This window comes from Diadema antillarum, unplaced genomic scaffold, assembly GCF_040938485.1.
Source record: "Diadema antillarum isolate AM-2024a unplaced genomic scaffold, OU_Dant_1.0 seq00000286_RagTag, whole genome shotgun sequence".
Classification (NCBI taxonomy): Eukaryota; Metazoa; Echinodermata; class Echinoidea; order Diadematoida; family Diadematidae; genus Diadema; species Diadema antillarum.
The window spans coordinates 743,334-764,361 of NW_027271314.1; the positions used below are offsets into that span (position 1 = coordinate 743,334).

Here is a 21,028-nt window from a genome sequence, read left to right on the forward strand (position 1 = left end):
ATGCTCATGTAGCTGTAGTGCATAGATAAAATCGCTTTGTGATAAAACATTGTATGCATTTTTCAAAAACCCGTTGTAACGGTATTCTGGTAGTAGCGTCAGACAGCAGATTCCTTACCGTATACGTTAGAGCTATCATAATAGATATTGATATAAGTCAGCTCACAACTCTGGTCCAAAATTGAACAAAAGGAAATAGACTATGTCACCTGGTTTCATTATTTTTGTCATAATAGCCGTAATAACCCTGCTGGAAACAACACAGTATCCCACAGTACAGTGTATTCACAATGTGTTCAGATAGTGAAAACACTATGTCAAAACGCTCGAATTTAACAATGTGAAGATCATTTCACACTGTCGTTTGGTTTTTCAAACAGTGTTCACATAGAAATGTTCTGTTTTACACTGTGAATTCATAATTCACAATGTGTTCACAGTGTTAAAACTCTCGCATTCAACAGTGTGAATGGATTTTATGTTGTGTTCACAATGTGTTCAAAATGTGTTACACATAGTGTCTAACACTGTGGCACACTGTGTTCTTTCCAGCTCTCCTGCAGTGACTATCGCGCAATTATGAACAGTGAGACAGGTAGGCCCTTAGATTTCGTAAAACAACAACAACGACAACAAATAGCAAAACAATCTTAATTGCTTTTCCTGAGCTGTGCTAGCTCGCCGCTGCAGGACACGCAAGGAGTAAGATAAGATACACCATTTTGGTAAACATTCAGTTTGTCTTCCTCTATAAATTTCATTTGTAGAGAGGGAGACAAATTGAAGAAAATTCACACCTCTACATAATCTGTTATTTTCAGTTGGCACCATATGGCGATATAATTCAAACCACCTGGCAACATTGCATCACATTTTGCATAACAAATTCATCGTCGATAAAGGATTGATAAAAGCTTCAACAAAGATAACATTATACTACACTCTCATCATAGATAATGCCATTGACGACACTTTACTCCAACGTATATTGTTCGATGTTTATTGTCCACTCGACCACCACTGAAAAAGGAGAACAAACTAGTATACATAGTCGACGCCGTCATTGCTGGTAGATGTGAAGGATACAGCTGCCTCGTCCGACATCATCCTTCTCGTGTAAGTCCCCGGCGTCATCGGGGCGGTCCTCAGTGGATTCCTGGCCAGAGCCTCCTGGTCGTTCCTCGACGTCGATCGACTGGTCAGGGAGTAGGCCGTGATCGTGCTCGGCCGTCCGGAGTGCGAGAGTAGTCCCGCCAGACGCTGGTAGTGTGGCGACATGGACTTCCGCACGTCCTCTTGTCTCACGCAGAAGAGGATGAACACGACTAGCCCTATGTTCAGAACACGAGCGGGAAAATCATAACCAAATCTGAATGATTCAAATTGTCAATTTTATGCCTCAAAAGACCGCCCCCCCCAAAAAAAAGAAGTAAATAGGTCAAAAGAGACCACTTTATTACTATATCACAAACGTTTTTGCATGTAAGTGATGCCCTGCATCAAAAAAATATTTTAGTTGTCTGTCTCTCTCATGTCCACCAGCCTAAAATTCTATTCATATGAAGAAAAAAATGTAAGCATGTTGGTTCCGTTAATGAAAGATTTAAACATGTTATTATGTATGTTTATTTTTCCTCCATGTTTGTATTTCTTTGTTTGTGTTATTTATTTATGTACTTATTTATGTATTCATTTATTAATTCATTCGTTCATTCATTCATTTGTATTTCATTTTATCTTATTCTTATCCGTATTTTTTTTTTTGCTTCTGGACATGTGTCCTTAAATCTGTTGGAATGAAAGGTAAAAATGAAAATCCATGCTGTGCAGTATTCTGTTCCAAAAAGAAACGTGTACCCCATTTTCTAATGCTCACAGAAAAGACAAATTGTTTATAGGTCACTAAAAGGCCCTCGGGTGCCCAATGTGTGTTCACTATGAACGTAGGATTTGCGTGGGCAAAAACAAGGGACAAACGCTAAGGAGACTCGAGTTCATCATTTGGAGTCAATTTGCTTTAATACAAGAGGAAAAAGGAAAAGAAAATTATTGCGGATCACGTTTATGATCAAGATGGATATAACAATATCCCTGTTACTGTGAATCATAGTCATGATAATCATTAAAAAATGTGACATAATTTATGATGACATGGACTTTGCGGTTATCGTTGATGACTAATACAAAAATGACTATCCTTGTCTTAAAGATGGTATTGTAATACTACTTTTATAACGGACCATATGTTGCGTAACCTTAATTACTGGATGGAGATTAGAGGAAACTGGGGGAGGGGGTGTTTCATAAAGCTGTTCGTAAAGTTACAAACTACTTACGAGCGACTGGTGATCAGTTCTTGTGCTGAATTATTGACATTCTGATAAGTATAGCACATCACAACTGATCACCAGTCATTCGTAAGTCGTTCGCAACTTTACGAACAGCATTATGAAACACCCCCCCCCCCCCCGGTTATAGATTAATATTAGATCAGTTCGAAATCGAAAAAAAAAAATGTCGAAAGAAATGCCAATTTGACAGAGAAATATTGGATAACCTTCCAGTAAATATTTTATGATTTCATGGATCAGCTGTACTTTTGTGCGATTTAGGAGCTTTAGGCAATTCCTTCTTAAACGGAAATAAATAAATATGATTAAAGGAATAACAAATAGCTCAAACTGAAAGAGAGCATTTGGCTCGTCGACACTATGAAACATAATCAACTGACAGTCATAATCATACTGTAAACACGATAAAAATGGGTTAAGGGCACTGGATGTGGTAAGCATCGATTCTATGGGGAAGTAACATGGCTTGAAGGCAGCACTTGTTTGTTTGTTTTTCTTAGTTTTTTTTAAAGTCGTACTAGTAATAGCAGTAAAGATGAGTAATATGAATAATTATTGAAACAAGTATACAAATCGCAAAACATGAATGACTAATTATTTGTACTACTACTTTGTTTGATTTCAATCATGTCATTACTTCGGGAAGTTCATGGGAGTATGATATTGAAACAATTAGACATAAAAACAAAATAATCGTTATCATTCCTTTTCTACGATAAGACCAAAACAAAGTGAGGGAACCAAAACATTATCTTGAAATAATTTTCAGAGGTTGACACAAAATGATGCACGCAACTTCTTGGCAACAGATCTTTCTATGAAATGCCCTGACGTGACGCGGATAGGATCTTCTTGCTGATACCACCCAATCCCTGTGTTCATAGCCTGCACTTTATAGAGGATCCGTGTTATGTTGAAGGGATGGTATAGTATTGGTTGAGGTGAGGGTTCTGCTTTTAACATTTCGCGAGGTACTGAGAAACCACTTCATAAAATGTTAAAGAGCAAACAAACCTTAGAGGAATTCAATGTTTATGGATGAAAATCGGTTTTGAAATGGCTGAGAAGTCAAAAAAAAAAAACAGATTAAAACAAAGCAATTCTAATAAATGGTGGGTGCCACCTTTTTATAAGAATCGCTTTGTTAAAAAAAAAAAAACTGTTTTTCAATATCTCCCCCCCCCCCCCAAAAAAAAAAAAAAAAAAAAAAAAAAATCATCATAAAAAAAACGCTGGAAACCTGAAGCCCCATCTTAATCGATACTGTACCATCCCTAATTCAAGTGAAACGATATCGGAACAACTCATTACTCTACAACTAGTTGTTCCATTTCTTCTTTCTTTCTGTCTCTGGTTCTGAATTAGTATTTATAAGTTTCTTACCTTGCAACGAATTTATCACGCAGAACAGGAGCTGGAAAATATATGCAGCGTCCTCTATTGCCAGGAATCCGAAAACCCACGTCAGCCCGAGAAGGACGGAAATGGAAAAGGCGTTGAGAAGCCGCGCACGCAGTTGCCGATAGCGGGCGGCCTTGTCCTCCTTTTCAGACGGCACCGTGCCGCCGAGGTTGGAGGTGCACAGTCGTCGCACGACCACGAGAAAGATGATGAAGTTGAAGACGAGGATGAGGCCGATGGGGAGGATGACGCCGAGGAGGAATGTGAGCGTTGGAGTCAGAAAGCAGCTGCAAGATCGGACCAGAGGAATTGTAACAGAGTATTATGTATTTCTGTTCTTGATGAAAGTGTTGAACACATGACAAACTGGCTCAACATTGATCATCAGATTTTGACACGATTAGATAAATAAATCCAAGTTTTGCATATGATACATCATTAGGACCTGTCTGAAAACCAGTTTTGACTGACGAGGGTGTTCCACCCCATGAGTGAAAAATAAAAACTAAATTGAATTGAACTTATTCAATTGAAGGGGTCGGTGCAATATAGTGCTAACCCACACTTTTGCCAAAATTGAGTTACATGCATTTTCATAATCCTTATCCTTCACTCTAACCTCCGTGAAAATATCATATTTGACTTCAACCAATAAGATGGTTAAAAATACATGCATTCATGTTTTATTAATGTACAATCTATGGACCTTCCAAACATTTAACACCGATTATCTCAAAATAACTATTGTGTGGGTTAGCACTATATTGCACCGACCCCTTCAATTGTCAGCCGGTCCATATGACATGTTATGAAAGAACTTTTATAGGTTTACAAAGAGAAGAGTCCATCATATATAAGTTACGTGTGTATGTATGAATGTATGTGCATATGTATGTGTGTATCTATTCCTATTATAATTATGCATGTGTATATGAATGCATTTGGTTGTTTGTATGTATGAATGTATGAATGTATACTTGCGTGCATTTGTGTACCTGTCGGTCTATAACATGTTGTAGAAGAACTTACTAAGGTTTGTGAAGATAATCGTCCATTCTAAGACCGACAGAGACACCAACCACTACCAATGGAGCACCTTGTGGGAGATCAAGAAAACATCATTATTATTAAGAGTTATTATTGATGGAAATAAAAATATCAAAAACACTGCACTGTTATGTTACGAATAATATTCCAAGATTACTAGTGTCTATAGCATAATGGTTCTGCTAATTTGACTTCAATAAATCAAGTATAAAAATAGTGATTAAAGGGTTATAGTTTTGGTTGAGACCTAATTTCACGTTTCTAACATTTTTTGGTGAGATCGTTATTAGAAACCTCTTATGAAGTATGAAAGAGCATGTAATTCCATGAGGAATTCAAAGTTTATTTGATGAAAATTGGTTTTGAAATGGCTGAGAAATCCAAAACAGAGCTATTCTAATAAAGTGTGGGACCCATATTTTATTACAATCGCTTTGTTTTACTTTGTTTTTGGATGTTTCAGTCATTCCAAACCCGATTTTCATCAAATCAACTTTGAATTCCTCTTAAAATGATATGCTCTGTACTATTTCATAAGTGTTTTCTTGGTATCTCGCAAAAAGTTAAAAGCCCAATTCTCATCTCCACCAATACTGTACCATAATTTTCTTTAAAACAACATTGATGGTGATTCTAAGACTACATTCTAATGCTAATGATGATAACAATGATGTCAACAATGATGTCAATTTTACTTTTTTTTCACTTTCGGTAAATTGCTAAAAATCAAAACCACAAGGGTGATATTTTAATCGATATTTGGAACATGCTTATAAATCTGTCCACTTTTAATGAAATAAACTTTTATTTTATTGAAAATTGAATGTTTCATCTTTATCTATGCACAATTCTTCAACCGCTTTAAAGCCCTTCTGCCATGTCTGGTTCACAGCTGACGATACGATTTATCTAAATTCATTATATAAATCCTTTAAGTCAAGTTTGAGAAATCATTCATCACTCAAAATAGGAGCTTTGAATTTCATGGAATTAGCACGGATAGCCTCACCCCAAGCCGCAACGGTTGCTTTGGTGAGAAAACAAGGTCCCTCTTCGTCGAACACGCGTATGATCATGAGGTACATGTTGAGCGCTTCGACGGCCATCCACATCATCGTCGAGAGCAGGAAGTAGTGCAGGAGGGCGCCCACGGCCAGGCAGGCTCGATCACGGTGCGAGGCGTGGTCGATGCCGAAGAGGAAGACGAGGTAGAGCGCGAGCAGGGAGATGCAGAAGTGGAGGAGGATGCGACGCGGGCGGCTCGCTCGCAGTCGTCTAAAAGACAGCGATTATAATGACATTGATAAGACGAAGCGACTTGAAAGTTTTTATTATTCATCAACGGCCGTGTACTCTGTCAGATCAATGTTGACCACTTTGTTTGTTTGTTTGTTAGTTTGTTTGTTTGTTGTTGTTGTTGGTTTTTTTTTTTTTTTTTGGGGGGGGGGGGTAAATTATTTTTAATAGGGTCCAAACACAACACCTTTTGACCGACATACTGACCTGTCCCTTGAGCAGTCTAGGGCTTTTATAAATATTTTGCTTGCATGGTTTAATTTTGACCGTAAAAGTGAATCTTTGCTTTCATAACTCTCTTGGAGCGAGACGTCCATTGACCTTATTTTCGATGAAGTCAGCTGCTGTAATAACCGAGCTGACACGAAATAAAATGGTCTTTACACTCAGAGATATGAAACAGAAGTCGAATAGACACTAAATCACAATTGTATTCTGTATAATTTGTCTTGGCTTTAAAAAAAAAAATGTCTAACACGTATGTGTATCAAATAAATACGAACAAATAAATATCATTTCCATTTAGAATAAAAATTCGAAGAAAGCCATTCAATTAGGAAATTGTCATAGATCAATTTGTTTGTTAACGCCACTTGGGAGAGTGCGTGTAATAGAGAGGGAAAGAAGGTCTGGAGCACAGAGAGACAGAGAGAGAGAGAGAGAGAGAGAGAGAGAGAGAAGCTAGGATTGTGGATGAATAGGAGGAAGAGGAGAAAAGGGATGAGAGATGAATTCAGAGAGAGGGAGGGAGAAAGTGAAAAAAAAGGTATGTTTTTCCACATCATTCTCCTCTCGCGTCTCCTGAGCAGTAGAGGGCGCTGTCAAGGGAAAACTTAAAATCACCTGAAGACAAGGAAGACGAGGATGGTGATGGTGAGGGCGACGATGGAGACGGCACAGCCAACTTTGCTGAGAATGTCCAGGGCAAAGTGAAACGATGTCTTGCTCCCTCGATGCTGGCCAGTAATATCCTGAACAACAACAACAAAAGTAATGATAATAATGATTATGATGATGATGATGATAATAATAATAATAATAATAATGATAATAATAATGATGATAATAATAATAATATTAATGATAATAATAATGATAATAATAATAATAATGATAATGATTATAATAACAATAATAAAGAAGAATGCGGTATTATAATGATGTCTAGTTCCCTCTGTACACAACGATGATAATGTTCAATAATCACATAATCAGAATGGAGTTCACTCTGTAATATCAGAACATACATGTATACCTTGACAATCTATTTGCAAAAAGAACGGTGCAGTTGTTGAAAATAAAGCCAAGTTTTATCCCAAGCAATGGCATGACAGACGAAGAGACAAAACATACTTCATTTTGTGACGTAACAGTTAGCGTAATCATTTAAAGAAATGTTTAAAAAAACCGTGTCTCCATTTATGACTGTATTCTAGACAATCTGTTCCACCGGTATAAATATATATATATATATATATATATATATATATTTATAACTGCAAGACTTAGGCGAATGAAAGGACAGAATGAATATAGTATTGAACGGGACAGCATGTAAACAATGAGCTTATTTCCGTCGATGTAGGGCAATTTGTCAATCAGCTGAATTAACAACGACTTGAAAACGGGCATCCGTCTTCTATGTCTAATGTGAAACTCTTACAAACCTGATCAGAAATTAAGAGAGGGATTTCTGGCAAAATGGGGAACAAATTTTGATGAAATTGTTGCTGAAATCGCCGACCAATCTGGTTCTTAGTATACACGCAATATCTAAACTAAAAGCTAAAAGCTTTGCTAAATTGAAAGAGGTAAAATTAGACTTTTATTTTGAATTTGTCTAACTAACCAACAAGACGGCAAAATTGGTCAGATGATTGCAGGCACACGTGACTTCATTTCCATTGACGTCAGAAAGGCTGCATCCTTCACTTGACCAATCACCCACGCCGTTTCTCAAGTCAAAATCCCAGTACACGCACTGTGATTGGTTCCCAGCTGTGTTGTTATCTTGGAGTACCTGGGGGAAAGAAACATGTATTCTAAGTATCGTTTTAAATATTGGTAGGTATGGGTGTATCCATCATCAGAACTATGTTAGCAAGTTGTCATATGATAGCAAAGAAATTTAATAACTCATGTGTTTGCTAGCGTACAAAAATGTGGAATACTGTCAGGATTTAAGCTCAGTTTGATGTCCTTGCAGAACTTACGTGTACATTAGTATTAGTTAGTATTAGACTTGCCAAAGAGAGGAGGAGGATGAGAATGAAGAGGAGGAGGAGGAAGAGGATCAAGGAGGACGAAGAGGAAGAGGAGGAGGAGGAAGAGGAGGAGGAGGAGGATCAAGGAGGAGGAGGAGGAGGAAGAAGAAGAGGATCAAGGAGGAGGAAGAGGAGAATTAGGAGGAGGAAGAGGAGGAAGAGGAGGAGGATGAAGAGGATCAAGGAGGACGAAGAGGAGGAGGAGGAGGAGGAAGAGGAGGAGGAGGAGGATCAAGGAGGAGGAGGAAGAGGATCAAGGAGGAGGAAGAGGAGGAGGAGGAGGAGGAGGAGGAAGAGGAGGAGGATCAAGGAGGAGGAGGAGAAGGAGGAGGAAGAGGATCAAGGAGGAGGAAGAGGAGGAGAAGGAGGAGGAGGAGGAGGAAGAGGAGGAGGATCAAGGAGGAGGAAGAGCAGCAAACCAAGAACTATGTAAACCCGGAAGTTTGCCTTTGATACTTGCGTAGCCCTTGGGCCTGCTACATAGTATCCACAAATATTGAAAATAGTATTTCTTCTGCTGCTGTCGACAGATCAGGCAGCTTTTTTCTTTGTTATATTTAGGCGTTTGAGAGCTAAATCATTGTCTCAATGTCTTCATTTCTGCGTGCTTTTGGTAGTCGTCATTATTATTTTTGCCAAAAAAAAAGAAGGAAAAGAAAAGGAAGAGAGTACAAAACTCATCATAATTATCTGAAAAACGACGGCGTGTCTTCCTTACCCGGGCCGCACTGAAAGTTATCTCTATGGGCTCCGCGAGATCGTTCACCGTCACGCCCTCAACGGCAGCAGATATCACATTTCCGCTGGATTCCGCTGAAGTTTGGGACCTGAAGAGGGAGTCTCCGTTGTACGTGATGAACCGGACTTGATTACCTGCGTGGATTCATTTCAGTGCAATGATAGTCAAATTCTTAATTCATTTTTCATCAAACAGAAAGAAATGAAAAGCTATAATCAAAATACTATCATATCAAACTATGGTTGACAAATGACACACAACATTGTTTGATTAATTCTAATCAAATTAAGGTGGGGGGGGGGGGGGGGTAGAGGGTCCAACTACAAAGCACTGTTATTTTGAGAAGTTCTTTTGCAAAGTTATTTGGAAAAGTTCTGGCCGACTCCATCAAGATCTGTAAAACTGACATTCTTTATCAAAATATTCCAGGCACAATCTGATTATTGCAGGATATAACTGTGGCTATTGTGTTTTTAGTTTTTGACAGTGTTCCAGATCTTGGACTGCTGCAAGGTAAATTGTTCAAAACCTATCCCATTTCTCCAAATCTTATTAGCAACCAAATAATGTTCTATTTATGGTTAAGTCTTTATAAGCTGCTCCACCTTGACCGCCTTTAGTTGTAAAAACCGACGCGGGCAGTTTGATGGATGCACTCTGCTGACCATCCCCTTGACCATTGACGAGAGACTCGACCCCTTTCCTCCTGGCGGCTGGGTCAAGGGTCAATGCCCGAACCACGAGGTTCGATTCCTCCAAGAAGAATTCCCCGTCGGCCCGGAGAGTGACCGACACTTGCTGCTCCAGCGACCGCACGACGCTGGACGAGGAGGCGGCCAGACTCTCGCTGCTCGAGTTGGTCGAGCCGATGGCACCTATCAGGTTGTTGACAGCCCTCGTCACGCTCGTTGTCACCTAGCATGGAATGAATTCAAGGAAAGAAAAGATAAATGAAAAATAAAGAGAATGTGTGTCGATAATCTTTCACGGGTTCCATCACATTTACTCCTGCGACAATTATTTCTCCCAATATCTGCACGCTTTGATAGTCAAACACAATTTATACCCACAAAAACAACCATAAACCTAGCCCTATAAGTCCTTGGAGAAAATAAGACCGGAGCAATTCAATCAATCAATCAATCAATCAATCATAGTTTATTTCCAATCAACGAAAATCAAAAACATAGTACAATGTATACATGTCATTAAATGATATTGTTCAAACGCTTGCAAAAGATCCATGTAATATACGAGACAATTTATAGAACAACATATATGTACAATAATAAAGAGGAACACTGTACAAATACTACGTGGGCGAGCGGAAAATAAATTCGATCATGGAAAATAGTGATCCACTAAAAAGCAAAGCTTGTCGGACGTGGATCGCTAGATAAATAATGAGTGAATGATATACTATTCTATAACAATATACATGTAGTTATTTTGAGATACACAGGTCGGGAAAGAAATATAGAATACCAATGCTACAGTGCCCGGACACTGTTCATTGAACCACGTGTACCGGGAAAATATGACAAGGACAATACATTCGTACACACATTCAATTACCCACACGCATATACACTGTTGGACGCGAGACAGTACCGAGAGGAGAGAAGACGGTAACAATACAAGTCTACGAAGAACAATAGACAGGAAAGGAAAAGGAGAGAAGAAAGAAGAGAGGTCTGCACACAGAACACGCCAAGTGCTGCGACATCAGGACAGGTGAAAGCTCAAGCATAAATTATAACAATTTAAATTATCTAAGATTATAAGTAAAGAATAAATGTTTTCTGAGTTTATATTTAAATGTGACAAATTTAGGGGAATCTTTTAAACTATTATCTAAATTATTCCAACGTCTGGGTCCGGTATAAAGAAATGTATTTTGGGCATGTGCGGTTCTCATTAACGGAAGATGGAATTCGTCGGATCGTCGCGTGGGATAGTTATGAACATGACTGTTTCGATGAAATAAATCGTGGAATATTTTAGGTAAAAGGGTACTGTTGTAATTAAACATAAACTGACCAAGTTGAAACACATACAAATCATTTACTTTTAATATTTTGTGGTCAGAAAACAAAGCATCTGTATGTTCTCGGGTATGTAAATTAAAAACAATTCTAAGCGCTTTCTTTTGCAATAAAAGAAGTTTATCAAGTAACATCTGATATGTATTACCCCAAGCAAGAATCCCGTAGTTTAAATAAGGGAGTATCAAACTAGAATAAAGAGTTAATAATGCAGATGAAGGAAGATAATATTTTAATCTATTCATTACGCCAATGTTACGTGAAATAATTTTACATATGTTATCAATATGATTCCTCCATGAAAGCTTGTTATCAACGCAAACACCAAGAAATTTAAAAGAAGAAACTTCTTCTAAGGGAGTAGTATCAAATGTTATATAGCCTGGGAGGCTTTCTAAAGAATTACTAAAAAAGCATAACTTTTGTTTTTTGAATATTTAATGACAATTTGTTTGCGTATATCCATTGTATGACCTTTATCAATTCCTCATTAACTGTTCTTATTAAGATATTTGGGTCAGGGTGGGAAAAAAGAAAGATTAGAGTCATCCGCGAATAATATGAATGATAGTTTCTCCGAGGATCTATGAAAATCATTGATATAAATAATGAATAACAATGGGCCTAATAAACTCCCTTGTGGAACACCACATGCAATTGTTTTACTTGAGAGTCAAAGCCGTTGACATGTACAAATTGGGATCTTTCTGATAGGTAACTCGTGAACCACTCCAAGGCCTTTCCACGTATTCCATAATGAGACAGTTTGGCGAGAAGTATTCCGTGGTTAATCGTGTCAAAGGCCTTGGAGAAGTCCAAGAAGATACCTATTGTGTGTGAACGTGTGTCGAGTGCGTGTGTGACTTTGTCGATGAGGGCAAGTAGTGCGTGTGTTGTGCTGTGATTTTCCCTGAATCCAAATTGAAAGTTTGAAAATATGTCGCAGGTTTTAAGAAAACGTACTGTCCTGATGTAGACTATTCTTTCAAGAATCTTAGAAATAGAAGATAATAAAGATATGGGTCTATAGTTATTGACATCATCCTTCTCCCCTTTCTTATAAATAGGAATTACTTTCGCAATTTTCATGCTATTTGGCACATGGCCAGTTGCAAGCGATGAGTTGATAATATGTACTAAGGGATCCACTATTTGAGGAATTATGTTTTTTATCAAATAGTTGTCAATTCCGTCGTGGCCAGGACTTTTACCTTCTTTCAAATTGGCAACAATCTTTATTATTTATTCTTTATATGTTGGGTCAAAAAATATAGTTTTGGAGTTAGGTGTATCTAAAAAATCACTAAAAGATTTACTAGAAAGAGGAATATTTTGAGAAAGATTTTTTCCAATTGAAGAAAAGAAGTCATTAAAAATTTCAGCCATGCCAGCGGGAGTGTTGCTGGAGGCATTGCCCCACCGAACTTCAAAAATATTAGATGAATTGTTAGGTGTATTCATAGCATTCTTTAATGTTTTCCATGTGTTTTTAATGTCATTTTTATATTTGCTTATCTGATTAACATAAAAAAATTTCTTCTGCGTACGCAATAATTTGGTGAGTGTGTTTTTGTATGAAACATATTTTTTCTTATTTTTTTTCAGTGGGATTACATCTATATTTATAAAACAAATTATTTTTCCTATTTATAGATCGTAATATAGACTGGGTTATCCACGGGAGTCTTGGAATGTGCTTATATCTATTTTTTATGTTACGCAGGGGAATATGGTTATCGATTTCGGAGGTAAGAGTAGATATGAAATAATCATAAGACAAATTGACATCGGTAGTGTTGTATACAGAAGACCAATCGAGTTCTTTTAAACTGTTTTGGAGACTTGTAAGATTATCTGCAGTAATCTTACGACGCTTATAATAATTATTTTGTTTATTCAGTTTAATTGGAACCTGAGCAAATATAGGAAAATGGTCAGTGATGTCTGAGAGGACGATACCAGACTCAGGAAGTGGAAGAACATTACAAAAAATGTTGTCTATGAGGGTAGCCGATTGGCTGGTGACACGGGTAGGCTTGGAAATTAATGGTAAAAACGTAGCAGACATTAATGTTTCTATAAATTCTTTTGAACTGTTTTGGGAGTTACATTTCATGAGATCGATATTAAAATCGCCCATCAGAAATGTATCTTTAATAGATATCATGGGATTTTGTACTAAATCCTGCAAAATTGTCAAAAAATCATTCAAATTCGACCGAGGGGGCCTGTAAATTACACCAATCATAATGTTTTTTCCATGTGGATTTATCAATTCAATAAAAAGGGATTCGAGTACATCGCTCATAACACTAATCTCCTCATGTATAATATATTTAAATTTTTTCGAGATGTACAAACCAACTCCTCCACCAACTCTCTCATTTCTATTTCTAAATACAAATTCGAATCCGGGTAAAGAAAATAAATGACTGATATTAGAGTTCAACCATGTTTCTGTTAGCCCTATGATGGAGCAAGATTTATGATCTGGGTTTTCTAAGAGTAAGCGCAACTTATCAAAATTTTTATTGATACTGCGTATGTTAAAGTGAGCTAACAAAAATGTTTCATCAACTGTATTCGTGATCCGATTTTTATACTGATTTTCGGTCAAATAAACACACGATGGACTCTGGACTGGATCATTTGAGTCAAAGTTATATTCAAATTCTTGTGCTGAGGTATTGTATTTATCGGATATGTAATCTTCATATAAACTGGAGATAATATTTGCATGATCAATTGTCGCAGGAGCAAACGTCCTATCACCGCAAAATTGATATCACTTTAGTCGTGTTAGTGCGACCGGGGCGGAGGGTAAATCTCTTCACCAATGATCCGCTTGACGTCATTTTTCTTTGATAACTGTGACTTCATGGTGCTCTCTCCACCCCTCCCCCCCCCCCCCCTCACCCTCTCCCTGTTGAATTGTTGTGACCTACGTACCTTAGGCTTCGGCGAAGATATGGCGACGATGTTTTCCAGTGTTTTCGAGACGGCTGATACGAGTGCGTCGTCGACCTCAGTCATCGTTGCAGTCATCTCCTGGATGACATCGCTGACCTCTTCAACATTGGAATCGTCGACGGTGACCTATTGCGGACCAACATGGACAACGAGCACAGTGGATAAGGTAGGCATCATGATCGCCAGTAGATCAAATATCTGCTATTTTTCCCTATCCAATTACGGAGGCATAATCCGTGCAATAGCAGATTAGACCATGATAATAATAATAATAATAATAATTGCATTTATATGGCGCTTCATACTGACGTTTCTAAGCGCACTTTGCTACTCATACAAATAGATTAGAAAACACAATAACATTAACAAAATCAGCGTTAACAGTAACAAAAGAAGGAGAAAGAAAAGAAAAGAAAAGAAAAATACATGTGATACAATGGTACAATAATTGATAACTGTGTGCGCCTCCAGGAAAAAAAAAATTACAACTGATTAAACAGGTGAGTTTTAAGAAGAATTTTAAATGATTCGACAGATGAGGCATTCTGAATATACAGAGGGAGTTTATTCCAAAGAGTGGGAGCAATGGAAGAGAAGGCTCGGTCACCATAACGGGTTTTTGTACGTGGGCCATGAAGTAATTGGAGAGAGGAAGATGAACGGAGGGGTCTGGCAGAAGAGGAGGAGCGGAGAGAGACTAGGTTTTGAAGATATATGGGTGCAAGATTGCGTGTGATTTTGTACGTCAGAAGTAGGATCTTGAAAGTAATACGGGAATGGACTGGAAGCCAATGTAGTGAGCGGAGAACAGGAGATATATGGTCATGTCTCCTACTAAGGGAGACTAATCTAGCGGCTGAATTTTGGATACGTTGGAGAGGGGATATGTGAGAAAGAGGGAGGCCGGCAAGGAGGGAGTTGCAGTAGTCCAGATAGGAGGAGACGAAGGCATGGACGAGCCGCTCAGCTGATGATTGATCAAGCAGACGCCTGATCTTCCCTATTTTGAAAATACCCCATGATGCAGACTTACAAATGTTTGTGATATGGTGTTTAAGAGTTAAGTGTTTGTCCAAAGTAAAGCCAAGGTCTCTAACACAGTCAGAGACCTTAATAATCCCATCCCGAGTAGTTAGATCTGGTAGAGGAACTGTGCTCCTAAACTGTGATGAGAAATGGATGAGTTCAGACTTGTCTTCGTTCAGACGGAGTCTGTTGGCAGTGGACCAGGCTTTGATGTCGTTGAGACATTCTCTCAGTGAATTAACAGCAGCAATCCTATCGCCAGGTGACATAGTTATGTAAATTTGAGTGTCGTCAGCATATATAGCGTAGTTGACTCCATGATGACAATTGATGATTCTGGTGAGTGGACCTGTATAGAGGAGAAAAAGAAGGGGGCCGGCAACGGATCCTTGCGGAACTCCGCAGCTGATAGGACTAGGACGTGAACAGGTCCCATTGATTATCACCCTCTGAGTGCGATCTTGAAGATATGACTTGATCCAATGGATGGCAGTGCCTGTGATGGAGTAGTCATTACTAAGTCGTTGTAGTAGCAACGTGTGGTCGAGCGTGTCAAACGCAGCCGAATAGTCAAGAAGAAGAAGAGCAGCCTCATTGCCCTTGTCGACAGCAAGAAGGAGATCGTTGAGCACTTTCAACAAGGCAGTTTCTGTTGAGTGGAGGTTGCGGTATGCTGACTGGTTTGTAGGAAGCAGATGATTACTGTCAACATAAGACATTAACTGTGTAGACACAATCCTTTCAAGAAGCTTACTCACAAATGGCATGATGGTCATGTTTACCTGAAAAAAGGTAGTTAAACATACAAATGAACTGTGACTGAATATTACCAGTACCCAGCAATCATATCGAATATATCATCGTTTCGGCCACAGGCATTAACGATTACAAAATACAAAAGCATCTATCCATAAAAACAAGCAACTACAGATGATTAAAAAACACATAAGGATCACCATACGTAGCATTAGCTCAAACTGGGAAAAAAAAAAGAAAATAAACAGGGCAAGTAACCACTCGAAATTCAAATTTCCTTCATTATTATGTGAACCACATTATTTTCTTCTTTTTTTTTAACGAATGTAGCAGAAACTCTAAATCTACCTTGGAAATTTCTTCGGCTGAAAACGGCGCAGTTCTTGTCCCGCAGTCCTCCCACCTGATCTCGGACCAGTACGCTCCGACGCCCTGCCTACCAAAGCATTTCCTCGATGCCAGGGGCAGACCGGCTATAAATCAACATAATTGGCTTCAGAAGTTAAAAACGATCATCGAAACTCCAAGAAAGAGGCGTTAAATTTTTGTGAAACACGTATTATAAACAAACATAATAGAAGTGAATCTACAATACGCTCACCTATGTGTAAATGATTGCGATTTTTTTTTAATCTACTCGCACCTCTGGGATATGTTACTTCGGAAGATCACAAACATGATACATTAGCCGATTTTGCTATTTATAAAGCTTTTCATTAAAAGAATGATAACTTAAACACATCCTTCCACAAATCTGAGACAGACGCACTATCATCACAACAGACGTATATAGAATATCATAATTATAAGATAGAGAATCACGGGTAACCAAGAAGTGGACAGGTAAAGATTGTTGTTGTTGTTGTTGTTGTTGTTTCTTTTTTTGGTAAGGAAACTGGGAAAAAGCAATTGTTGAAATAGAAAAAATACCAATACATGGGAGAAAGAGGATTCCAAGCTGCTAAAAAAAACACATGTTGTTTCTTTTTTGTTTGTGTTTCCTTTTTTCTCTCTCCCTCTCTTTTTTCCTTCCTAATTTGATCTCATGTCAGCTGACATTGGTTCCTTTGATTTTGATTTATATTTATTTACACTTTCATTAATTCATTATTCATTCTCTTATGTATTTTCTGAGGGTCCCATATCGTACAAGCTTTGCTTTTTAGTGGGACACTCCATTTCCATTCCCATCCTTATCTAGTTTGAACTATGCATTATTATACACGGGGCAAACACACAGAGAAATATTATACACCCCGCCTCCCCATCCCTCCCCCCCCCCCCCAAATAAAAGCGACAAAAACATACATTTATCTGCTTAGAGATACAAGAAAATAAATAGGCAGAAAAATGCCACAAAAGTTTACGGAAAAGTTTAAACTTTTAGAAACATATTCCGCTTCCTTAGCTTATAAGAGTTTGAGCAAAGAAGCGTACAGTACCTCGTAGAGTGTTGAATGGGCAGACAACGTCTGAGATTGTAAGATCGCTTGGGGAAGATTCCCGCCACGTAATTACACCATAGCTAGAATTCGTCTTTGTCACTGGGCATGTTCCTTCAGGATCAAAGCAAACATTAAAAAAACAAGATACCGACGATGAACTTGTATTACTCCCGTTAGTGTCATCACAAGTTTCATATTCCTACTCGTCTTAATAAGAAAAAGTAGGAAAATGATCTTAAATCGAAAGCTGCACTATTCTTACTTATGCCGTTTGGAACAAAAATTGGTGCCATATAATACAGGTTTCTTTGTATTTCGTGACAGTATTTCGTTTCTGACAACAAGCTGTACCTTTTGCCAAAAGGCGGCACGAAGCAAATCCAAGGCGTAGATCTGTAGAATTAGTGCAGAATTTGACCAGTTATTTGAACAGTCTTTAAAAAAAAGAAAAAAAAAAAGATTGTTTGGCATGTTCTTGTTGTGTTATTTTCTCCATTTCGAACAACCGAAATACTGGTATATTTAAGTTTGTAAACGTAAACAACGAAATATCATTATGCAATTATTCACATCAAAATACATTTTTGACTCGCAGTGCGAACGTACTTGGAAGGAATTGGTCACAGCTGACTTCGTAATTTTGATTTGGGGAAGTGCTGTTCTGAGTAGTGCACGTTAGTTTCTCCAGACCAAGCCCTGCGTTGTAGAGATAGGCAATTCGGCTACCGACGCCGTATACTTGAGAAGTGAACATCACCTCTCCAGAGACCGCCGTCAGATCACCCGGTAATTCTGAACGCAAAGCGTGTCTGCCTCCCCCTACGGCCATCCATTTCGTACACATGAACTTGTCATCCGCTGTTCGAATCTCGCAGGTTTCCAGCCAAGTAAGCTAGGACAACATCGAGAAATAAAAACAGGAACAAGAACATAAACTCATGCAAAAATTGAGCATTGTAAAGACGATGAAAACATCTGAAAGACTTGCATACGAATATTTTTAGAGGTTTGTCAAATCCCACTGCAACGGGCAAAATTTTTTTCCTGTCCGTTGCCTGTAATGGAAAACTCGGAAGGACTTTTTTTCTTGTGTTTTGTTTGTGTTCCCGAGCGTGTGCAGTACCACCTTATAATAACAAAGTAAGAAGTACAAGGAAAACCAAACTATTTATTTCTTACTTATTTCTGTCTTCTCTGATTCAAGCCTAAAAGTTGAGTTTCTTTGGCACAAAGCATTAATAGCCAAATGTATAAGTTATTGTTGAAGTTTCCCCCTACCTGGTCATTTGTCAGATTGTCGAATCGCAATGTATTTGTTTGGTTACAGTCCATTGTAATTGAAACGTAGGTTTCTGCGATGCCTGCACTGTGGAACTCCAGAACCGGGAACTCAACCATGGACGTGTATTGCTCCACCGGTGAGACCACCACCATAGCTGGGTCGCCCATTCTGTCATCGGTGCTCGTTCCTTTCGTATACTGAACGACCATGATAGGTTGATTCGAAGTGATCGATATCATTCTCTGTGATCGCTCGTCGCCCAGATAGTGCTCGCCCGTATTGAGGCGAGTCACGTTCCTGTCGATCTGTACCACTGTGTTGTCTCTCCCCGCTACCACGTGGAACTGATATCCCGATAGTCGCCTGGGGAACGGACTCAGGAAGAACGATCGACCCCATCGATCGAATGGTACCAGTTGCTCGGACAAGTGATCGCATCGCGGAAAACCGACAGGAATATTAGCACACGGGCAGCCTACTGTGACGGCTACATTAGAGGTGGCTACGATTCGTGTTCCAACAATGTCAGACTCTTCCGGTTCTAGCTGCATAGTCATATACGGTCTAAGCTCATGTTCTATTACATTTCCTCGTACATACCTTTGACCAAGAAATTCAACGTCGTAGTTTACGGTCACTTGAACATTCACCGACGTTTCAAGAGCGGAAATCAATATAACGCCACTACGTGGCTTTGTGTACGTTGCCACAAAGTATTCTTTGCCGAGGTGACTTGTCGGCAACACAGTATACATATCCATAGTGTATTCCTTATAGTTGAACGCAACCAGCGCGATGTCGTGATTCGCTCTCACACGAACAGTAGCGTGCGTTAACGCGGATATCATTGTGTTGGCGAGGTCGGCCGGCATCGTTAGGTGATACGGGGACGACCAGGGGTCGATAGTCAGCGTCATCGAGCGGTTCTGCAGAGGCACAGAGACGGTAACGACCGTCTGCCGAGACGGCGCCGCTGGCTGGATGATAAGCCCCAGATTGCTGTCTTGCATATCCACATCGTAGTTCGGCGGGAAAGCGAAGGTGAATTCTTGACCAACATTGGTGGCAGCAGACGCAGCCGTTAGAAGAACTGAAAGGAATGAACAGAAAAAATGAAATAGCCTACATGTTTTGCAAAATAAAAAATCCCGTTTAACAACAGGCTGGGACTGGCACAATATACTTATTGGGAAAAACATGCGATATGACGGATGAACAACACGTTTGACAACCGACAAGAAGCGTTAGGATTGTTGTCATGAAGTGCAAATGTCTGTCAGACTAACTTGAAAACATTTTCTTTATCCTCGTTAAAATGCGTTTTCGGTTAAACACATTTTCCTACTCTCTTTCCCTACAATAGGGAGCTTTAGATTTTCGTGACGCCGATGTTGAGGCAAAAAAACCCCCACAACAACAACAAAACAAACTGTTCGCGCATATGTCCAAAAATGCTTGTCAATATCGATCTCCCGTCGTCTGAGTTTTCACGGTCGGTTCTGGGGCCATTTTAAATTCATATTTTTAACTCAAATTCACTACGCAAGAGAGCTATACCTGACGCAATGATTATACGGGGTGCCATTTTACTTTATACAGGCTACGCGTAATCTAAGGATACTTTAAAACACGACGCAGGGAGAGAGGAGAAACGGACAACGCAATCGTCATCTAAACGTCCGCCTCGCAAATCTAAAGCCCCCTAACGTCAAATATTAATGAGGGTTAGCAAAACATACCGTCAAAATCAGACTGTCCAACACTCATAGACTCATAAAATGTGCTCGTGCCTTGGCGGGTGAACCGCTCATGGCTCCCCTATATCATGTCATCATCAACGTGTTCATATCTTGTATAGATATTACTCGTTGAGGTAGTACACATGTATAGCGAGACTCCGAGCATTTTACCTTTACATCGCTTCACCGAAGTTTTTATCTTTTTAAACGAAATTCGTTCATTCATACATCGACAGAAGAGCCACAAGTGACGACATGACCCTCGAAAGATGATTTTCATGAAAATGGTAATTCTATCAACGGTCTTGACAAGAGCCTAACATTCTGCAAAATGTGATTTTATGGGGATGTGATGGGGCGCAAAATCCAAAATGAGACGTATTAATTACACAGGGGTCTGGCTGACTTAACTATTAGAGTGATCAGAGAATACACTAAACACTTGATAGGAATGCGAAATGAACGAGAGAGAGAGATATAGAAAGGGAGAGACAGGAGAAATGAGTGAATAGAATCTATTGGCTCTAAAACAACAAACAGTAATGACAATTCGTCCCCAACCCCCCCCCCCCCAATTATGATATATTCACCGTTGTTTCACTGAGATGAGCCAACATGGGATTTGTAGAGGCTTAAAATCGATGATTACTATTTTCACTCATTTAAA

The 21,028-nt window shown here is 39.0% G+C and overlaps 1 protein-coding gene across 1 annotated transcript in view; it reads right to left on the bottom strand.

Annotated features, from left to right (window-relative positions):
* Positions 1-322: 322 nt before the first annotated feature.
* LOC139730031 (uncharacterized) overlaps positions 323-21,028 on the bottom strand; it is an 88,744-nt gene continuing 68,038 nt past the window's right edge. The window contains exons 2-13 of the mRNA XM_071640948.1: positions 18,619-19,712; positions 17,947-18,232; positions 16,244-16,368; positions 14,093-14,239; positions 9,704-10,013; positions 9,078-9,232; positions 7,945-8,115; positions 6,939-7,066; positions 5,809-6,074; positions 4,782-4,848; positions 3,735-4,039; positions 323-1,331 (exon numbers count right to left, since the gene is read on the bottom strand). Coding sequence (XP_071497049.1) covers positions 1,039-1,331; positions 3,735-4,039; positions 4,782-4,848; positions 5,809-6,074; positions 6,939-7,066; positions 7,945-8,115; positions 9,078-9,232; positions 9,704-10,013; positions 14,093-14,239; positions 16,244-16,368; positions 17,947-18,232; positions 18,619-19,712 — 3,347 coding nt within the window. The 3' untranslated portion in view covers positions 323-1,038. The remainder of the gene's footprint in view (positions 1,332-3,734; positions 4,040-4,781; positions 4,849-5,808; positions 6,075-6,938; positions 7,067-7,944; positions 8,116-9,077; positions 9,233-9,703; positions 10,014-14,092; positions 14,240-16,243; positions 16,369-17,946; positions 18,233-18,618; positions 19,713-21,028) is intronic.